We start from the raw sequence: 9,276 nt of genomic DNA, 5'->3' as shown, positions 1-9,276 counted from the left end.
TATATATATATATTTCAAAAACATTCTCTACATGTTAGGTTATTTACTCTTCTTCACACCTTATATAATGATTTTTTTGTAATTTAATAATAAAATACACTATTTTATGGAGTAACCACGTTTTTTTTAGTTTTCTAATTTTTTTTAATATTTTAGCACTCCAATTTAACAGGAGAAAAATAATATATTCATTGATGGTGTATTTTTTTTTTATATTTGCATGATATATTATATGTTGATTATCATTTTTTGTATATCATATATCTTATCAAACAAACTAATTTTTTTGAAAGTATAACTATCTCTTTCCATAAGTATCGATCTTATGAATAATATACACGTATATTGTTATACTAACTATGGAGAAAAACTTTATAATGAGATGAAAAAACATACCGACTATTTCCCTAATTCTTTAGGGGAGAGAATACCAAAGACATATACCCTCCAGAATAGGAAGGAAGATCCTCTGTCAGATTATCTGTATTCCTTGAATAGATAGGGTGAGACATAACTTTTGATTTTTTCATGTTGTTTTGAACAATAAAAATAAATGGCGAGTGCGTGATCACATCTATCCCGTGTCTATACATAATTTGTGGAAAACATTGAAAATGGTTGAAACTTGTTAATATCAATTTACTCTTGCCTCCTTGTCTATATTACAGATCATATTGTATAAAAATCTATAACTTAATTGTAACAATTTGTATTAACTGTTATAAAGTAGCACTACCAATCGATGCAAGGTCATATTTGCTGAACCACTTTGACATGATGAAGAAAAAACGACTCATTAAGTATTGGAGATTAGCACCCATTCGGTGGTAAAGATTAGATTATGGTTGTGGTTAAGAGAGAAGTGCTGGTAATGCTAGTTGCTTATGTTGAGAAATTCAAAGCAAAATTTTGTTTTTTTGTTGATGTAAAATAGACATTTGGGTGATGTAATATAGACATTTGTGAAAGCAATAAACAAATAAATAAAATAGAGTAAAAATAGAAGAGTAATACCAAAAAATTTAACAACTAGAATTTAATAACATATTTCTATTATCCCATTGTGAATAATTTAATCTTACACTATACTGGATATCAACTCTCTTATTCTCTATTTTTTCATTGTCACTTGTATATCATCTCTTCTTTACAAGTTTCATTTATATAGTGAAAGGGGGAAACTTCTTCACAAATAAATGGTAGATAATCAATTATGTCATATTTTTAATATGGGATGTTTGTGTTGAGAATGAAATGGATACGTTGAGTAAGATGTATTACAATTGAACTAATACTTACTGAATCAAACCTTAATTTTACTCAATATCAGCTACATTATAATCATCTATTATCATTCATTAACAAAAGTATTGTCTACTTGGCTATAATAACCGAAACATAGTCAATGGTCAATAGGTTGAAAGTCAAATTGGGTTGAAGTGTAATATTTAAGTAAATTTGAAGTTGATTTTGTTTTTTAGAAAAACCTCTAATAATTTACTCTTAAAATTTACACATAGTTTTTCTTACCACAAGTACAAGTAGATTTAAAGAAATTACATTTACCTTTCCTAAAGTTTGGCCTAATTATACTTCATGTCCCCTTACACCCACAACTTCGCCTCTGAGCAAGACAACCCTTCTTAACATGAAACGTGATTTCTCCATTATACATTCTCCTCTGATGCCATGTTTGATTATTTTCTCAATTAAAATTTAATTTTCATCTTTTACAAACCACAACATGTGGGCATAAGAATAGTGGGTCAATGAAACAAGGTGCTAAAGGAAAAGACATCACATTTCGCTAGTTCAGTCAGAATTTGTGATGGCTAATAAAGATGTACTCAATAGTGGTTCTGGATCAACAATTGATAATGGAACACAATGAGTTGAAGTTAGTCCATCAATCAAACACACTGTTGGGTATTCAACCGACAAAATAATGGGATAATAATTTAGCCAATAAAGGAACAAATGAGCAATCAAATTCACTGTCATATCCATTATAGTTGATTGACATTTCAAAGGAAATCATAGAGAATGAAGGTGGATTATTACTTCTATAACTACATAAAATTTGCAAAATACTCATTAAAGCTGTGCAGTGAAGCTCTATAAGTACAATTTTCAAAGTTTTGATATCTTAATATGAGAAAACCAAATGGCAATTCAATAGTAATAATCAAATTAGCTTCAAGTCCTGAAAAAGAGAGATGAAAACACCATTTTATATATACCTTAGATTTATATGAACTTTTAGATGTAAGAAAGATTAAAAGCAGACAAGGACAGTGAATAACTGAAGCTACTCCAAATAAATACAAGACAAAAAATGAGAGAATTGTTTACTAATAAAATATCTAAGTTCATATCAATAAAATAATAAAGTAGGCATCATGCAACAGCCTGAAGATTTAAATAAACAAAGGATAAAAAAGTTCCTGAGTTTTATTTCTCCTGATTTGTAGTTATTTCTATTGAAAAAATCATCATGATGAGACTTGTAAACTGGTTTTCACGTCCGAGAAGTATAATTTAGGTGACAAACCTTACATTATGCTTGTCCCTGCACTTTTATGCAAGTCATTTTGGGCAAAATGATCAAAAAAGGGGAACAAATGTTTCCTAACTGAAATTCCATTAATCACTCATCACCGTGTAGTTTGCAAAGCAATATATTTTGCGTGCATAGCACATCTAAGTTTACACATTCCACCAAGCCCTGCAAGTATCATCATAAATCCTGAGCATGCTAAGCCAGAACTAAAAGCAATGATTCAATTATCTTTGGCAATAGTTGGAAATTCAAAAGATTGGAACCATGGCAATATAAATTGACAGCACAGAGCAATGGGTGATTGAATGCGCTCAATAGCATAATTTGATTTCGATATTTGAGATTGCAATATTGCAGTTTTGGTAGAATTTTGCAACCACATCACCATTGCAACTGCAACTTGTATTAAAGCTGCATTTTCTTGAAATTGCAATAAATGCAAGTCAACCACAATCTTGACTGATTTTAAAACCATAAATGTTAATTAATGGGCTGAAAGTAGATGGTTATTTTTATATAGGAATTCTCATGGAAAACAACTAAACAACAGAAGCTACATCACTTGACTGATCAATGTTTATCAACCAAAAGTCAACATAAGAACAATCCAGAACTAAATTTATAGTTGTCAGATTCTTTAGTTCTCAGGCACCACAAAAAACACTAATCATGTCTATCCAATTGAAGCCAGAGGAATACATTTAAAGGCTTCCAATTGACACATAAATCCCCTCATTTTAATCAAGAACGTGTGACATCGTAAATGCAGATCAAAACAAAAGAACCACCATCTATTGAACAAATAAAAAAATGCTAAGCTAACAATGCTCAAGATGAAGTATTTACATTCTCACTTCCATGCTAACACTAGTGGAAGCTGAAAAATTGCATACATCTTAGAGCATCAATGAATAGCTTTTAAGAATTTGAATCATGAATTTTTCCTTGCCATTGTAGCTAATGTGCTACGCGTACCCAAAGCCTTCCCCGAAACCAAATCATCCTCAAACCTACAAGAGTCCTCTCTATACCTTTCTTGCTGAAGCTGATAATCTTCAAATGCACCAGCCAAAGCAGTAAAATCCTCCCTCATCAACAAACTATTGTGAAGTATGGAACACGCGCCAATGTAAGCAACAGCCATCTTCACTTCGTCATGAATTGGCCCTCTCAAAATGCCCCAATTCTTCAAGCTAGCCGCGGTTTTAAGCGCGGGAAGGTGCATAACCTCATGAGCCTTATTGAAACTCTCCTCAATTGAACCAGGGAAAGTCTCATCATCCACAAAGGGAACCATAAGCCATGGAAGCAAAGGGTAAGATTTGTCACCAATCAAATACTGATTCAACTTAACCTCATTTTCGTTTATCCAAGGAGAATTATTCAATAGCATACCTTCTTCAATGTCCTTATACAAAGTCGAAGCCTTTAGGATCATGGTATTTCTCTTATATCCATCAAAACCAGCCACAGTGTTCAAAATTCTACCCGACGAATCGACAACTATCTGAGCAGCCAAGCATCGAGTCGAAGAGGTTGAATCCGTGAAAACTTCGAATCTACAAGATTCTATAGCGCCACAGCAATTAGGCAATCCTGAAAGACTCTCGAATGACTTCGAAACCAATTCGAGCTCATTCGAATTTGGGAACGAAACCCAGAACCGGAAATTCGTACAGAGAACCCTGCATAGCTGTTTAACGCAGAATTTAGCAACAGAAACTGGCACACCGAACCGGGTCGAGATATCAGGGTAATCGGATCCATTAGCGAGACGGAACAACCCGATTCCGAGCCGCGTCCCGGCGGTGAGATTGATCGGAAATAGGCCAGCCGGGTCACGGCAGTCGAGTAACGGTTCGAGCAACCCAGCGAGCCACTCGAAGGTGGATGACGTCATGTTATAACAGTTAACGAATGAATCGGGACTCCGAAGAACCGAACCGGGTTCATCCGGGTCGAATAAATTATGGCGGCGCTTGCGTTTTCTTTTAGCGGAGAGGGTTGCGGCGATTTGATTTGAGAGGAGGAGGTGGTGGATCAGAGGGAGAGAATTATTGTTTGGGAGGGAATTGGGATGAGTGGAATTGGGAGGGAAAATGAGGAGAAGGAGAAGGAGGAGTTGGGAGATTAGGGAGGAAAGTAACGCAGCCAATTTACGAGATTCCATTTGAAATTGGGAACGGAAATCGAGGTTTGGAATGAATGGGGAAAGGGGGCAGAAGGAAATACGGGGTGTCAGAGAGTGACAGTAATGGCCTTTCATTGGGTGGGATCGTATGGTATATATATTCTCTTATTTGACCTTCGGTACCTAGGAACATTCTATTCTTCAGCACGTGTGTCATATAATCCTTCTTTATAATTCAGGATCTCATTCCTCACTACAATTTTGATTCAGGATATTTTTAAAGATAAATTATACCATCCAATACTAAAATTTTAATATCTAGTAGGAATAGTATAAAAAAAATTATATTGTCACCATATAATTCATCATTTATGTGTTTGATGATAAAGATGATCTACTAAATATTCAAAAATTTCTTACACTAATGTATATATATAACTTATAATTTCATACACTACTCACATATTTTTGTTTATAAGCCAAATCTTACTATTAGTTTATCTCAATTGCATAAATATTATAGGTTTGATTATCCAACTTTTTTGTTTTTTACAACAACAAAATTCCCCCCAAATTATTTTTCAGAATACTTGTTACAAAATCACCTTTTAGGAATTACATCTTAAACAAAAATCAATTTTTAGTAATCACATTTACCACTTTTTCGTATAGACTTTGATTATTCTACTTTTTGTTTTAATATATTACATATTCAATCGAAATCAAATCTATCTATTGTTAAAATTATTCATTTGATTGTCTATATTTAAATTCATTATCTTAAATAGAATGGATTGAATAATTTTAATTTATCTTGGGTGTAACATGATTATATACACTGTTTCAAATTACAGACATTATCATGTAATACAGTTATAATATTATGGTTGATATGATTGTAGTCGTATCCACATTATGATTGAGAGTTACATTAATGATGTGACTCCATTGAGCTATAACACACCCGCATTTGGGCTATATTAAATTGTCTTGTTCTATATCAAATCAAAAAATTCCTTTTAAATCACAAAAAATTGGCACTCATACACTTTAATCCAAACACAATGTCCATAATCTCATAACCACAACTATGAGCATATTCTAGTAACTACTCATAAAACTCATAAAACACTCAAAACTGAAGTATAACCGACTAATATAGTCATAATTTAAAACACTGAATATCAATAATTTTGTCCCTCGATCGGTACTTGCATCGATATGTTTTCAGCTTGGTTACCTCTAACGAGTCCCATTTGTGCCTAACCTCACTCCAGCTACTAATAACATGATGAATGAAAAAAACACTGGACGTGGACTACACACCTCCTCCTAAGATACTGATACACGTTCCAATTTGTAGAAACACATGTATTTTTCACGTGTCTGGTGTAGCCGCATAACTAAAAAAGGTATTATGATGAGACAAACTTAAATATCTTGTTTAATGTGTCACAACTTTGTGTTTCGTGAACAAAATATTTTTCTTCAATTATCAATTAAGCATTTTATGTTTCGACCAATACTTTAAATTTGTGTTCGTGACAATTACGGACTCAATATATTAATATTTTGAAAGTCATCTAAATTGTACTACAACTATAATTTTAACTGTATCATCAACATATGTTTTTAAATAACATGAAAATCAAATATCATATTCAATCCTTAAAGAAAATTGCTTTTACAATATCACAAAATTTGGGTGTAAAACTTCATGTAATATAATTAATACTTTTTACTATGGATGGGTATAATGGAAAGAAAATTTAGAGTGGAAAATAATCTCAAAAGGATATTGCTTCAAATAGAAGCTTATGAAAAAATAATATTCAATTGTTTTTTCTTGAAAAATAAATAAAATTACTTTCAGCAAAGTTATCAAATATGATTAAAGTTTTAACAGTTTTTAAGACAAAAATAAACTGCCCTTATTTAAAAAAACAGAAGCAATATCTAGCACCTAATTACCCAAAATTTTAGGTAAAGAAAACTCATTTATCTTTTGCTGTAACTTAAACTAGTCAAACATAATATCGCCTTGGCATGTTCTTTTTCTTCTTGCCAAATATGTCAGGCATATTAGCATAGATATAACTGGGATACCAAAATAAAACATGTCATCTTATCAAGCTATCAGGACCCATATAGCGTTTGCTAGTACAAATATGAAGCCACGAAAACTCAAACAGTGTTTACGTGCAGAATTTTAGTCAAACTAAAATCGTCAAATAATACAATCTTCATCAAATTAGTCATTTATATAAATGATTGTCAATTAAGTTTTGAGTATTCAATATAACCATCATATATTATAAATTTTAATCTTCAAAAGATTCTTATGGTCATCAAATTAGTTCATAATGTAATGACATTTTCAAATTCTTGAAATTTATTTGGTAATCATTCCATTTAAACAACCAACTTGGTAAACTTTATATCTTTGAAATATGAAATTGATGTAGTATTTTTTTAGATGTAAAAAAGTTGGTTACCCAAACAATTAATAATACAATAGAGAACCTAATTATTTTAAGACATAATATTTCAACATAAAATTACTAGGTCTGTATATTAAGATTAGGTTGTAAGGTATAAGAAACTTTGCAACTCAATTCAAAGCTTATAAATAGATGAAAACTTATAAGTTAAGAGTGAGATGATAAGTTAGTAGATGAAGTATAACTGGTAGGTTATTAATTGAAAATGTAAAATGAAATAAGCTACCTACTTATAATCATAACAAATTCCAATCAACTTATTAAATTTGAGCTTATAAGCTTGTATAAATTACTTAACTTATTTTTGGTCCAATAAATTACTAATTTAAACTACTTACATGCTACATGATGACTTTACCAATCACACATATTATATTTCCTTGAAGTCAATGTCCTTAGAACATTCCCCTTTTTAAAACATTTTATTATGCTATAAGAATTCCTTTTAAACTTCCGCAAATTACTTCAACCAACAAATCCATATAGTTAACACCGTACATATTTTATGGATTCTTATTTGAGCTTGTTGGAAGAATGAGAGAAAACTCTTTGCACTCTTTGAAGCTCAATACACAATACAACAATTTCAATATTATTTTAGAGTAAGACATAACATGACCCTTAAAATTGTAATCATCAATCAATTTAGTTTTTACACTACGAAAAAGTAAACATAGTTGTAAATTTAGTCACCGTAATGGATGTCAATTAAATCTAACAAAACATTTCATTTAACATAGTAGACAAGGTTATGTACTATTTTCTATAAAAAAATACATTGGTAACTTTACCTTCGCATAGTCGCATGTATCAATATATGTTATGAACTTCAAATTTTGAACTATGGGGTTTAAATATGAACTTCATATTTTTTAATCTAAACGTGATTATCAATACGTTAAATAGTTGATTTCGGTTTGTTAGTTGTAATATTATTTTCGTTATTTGATCAAAAGTTTAATTAATTGATTAACTAGTTAGTTATTAGTTATGCATTGTAGTATATAAATGACGATTCCCTTATTCCTTATAACTCATTTTCAATTTAATAACATTTTTTCATTCCTTCTTAATACATGGTATCAAAACTTAATTATTCTTTCAATAATTTCCGCTGATGACTCCATCATTCCAAGCTTCTTTCATTGATCGTGTTTTCAATCTCATTCATTCTTCTTCTTGCTTTCGGGTCCAGCAAATATGTGTTTTTTGTTAAAAGGATGCTGTTAAGAGGATGTATTCAAGAATGCTTAATGAAGAGTTCAAAATTTGGAACTGCAAAATGAAGACATCACAATCATCACAAGAAATGCAAGAAAGAACTATGAGAATCCACAAAGCAATGAATAATTCACTCGGATGGTGTCGATATGAAAAGGATGAATGGAGGAGTCTACAGAAGGGGGTGCGGAGTGTTGTTATGTCACCTTATGAAAATAGATATGTTGATATGAAGATCAACGGTGACATATCAGACTCTGGTATCAAGTAGTTGCAGGAGCATCTTCATGAGGGGAAGAATGGCTCATAGGAAGTTTGAACACCCAAGACACACTGCACAACCCTCTCGTTCTTTTGCTCCAAAATCAAATTATGCCCAGATCATATTATACCATTGAATTTTATGTGCACTAGTGGAAACGTGCTTTGGGCTTTGGCTTCTTTCCGAGTTTTCTTCTTGAACTATGTGCTTTATTCCTTGGGGTTGATACTCAGATACATCTTCAGCTTTCAGATTTTCTGGTGGAATATCAAGAAATGGAAGGAGATTACCCTTTTGCCAGCTTGAGGGTGGTGTCAAGATAGTGCTGAGAATCTCGGCGAGCTCCGAATGCTATCTTGCAATGCTTTGTGGTGCTTATAATTAGTTGTTTCAGGTTTCAAGGTTAATGCAATAGCTTGCAACCAATATTTTCTTCTCAAAGACAACAAAAATCTACACATTCTTTTATTTATTATTCTCAATTATTTCTCATTTCTTTATTACTCTAATTTCTTTACATCTTTCATTAAACACACAACATTATAATGTGTAATGTTTTTCCTCTTTGAAACAACATATAATAATCAAAATTAAGATTCAT

The 9,276-nt window shown here is 31.6% G+C and overlaps 1 protein-coding gene across 1 annotated transcript; it reads right to left on the bottom strand.

The window, feature by feature from the left end:
• Positions 2,974-4,865, bottom strand: LOC109349445. Its single transcript, XM_019590248.1, has one exon. The coding sequence runs from the start codon at positions 4,824-4,826 to the stop codon at positions 3,492-3,494; it is 1,335 nt and encodes a 444-aa protein (XP_019445793.1). The 5' UTR covers positions 4,827-4,865; the 3' UTR covers positions 2,974-3,491.

The sequence above is a fragment of the Lupinus angustifolius genome, chromosome LG06 (assembly GCF_001865875.1).
Source record: "Lupinus angustifolius cultivar Tanjil chromosome LG06, LupAngTanjil_v1.0, whole genome shotgun sequence".
Lineage (NCBI taxonomy): Eukaryota > Viridiplantae > Streptophyta > Magnoliopsida > Fabales > Fabaceae > Lupinus > Lupinus angustifolius.
This window is presented reverse-complemented; position numbering and strand designations above follow the sequence as displayed.

Coding starts and splice junctions, on each gene's coding strand:
- LOC109349445 (XM_019590248.1), bottom strand. CDS start 4,826: ATGAAAGGCCATTACTGTCACTCTCTGACACCCCGTATTTCCTTCTGC.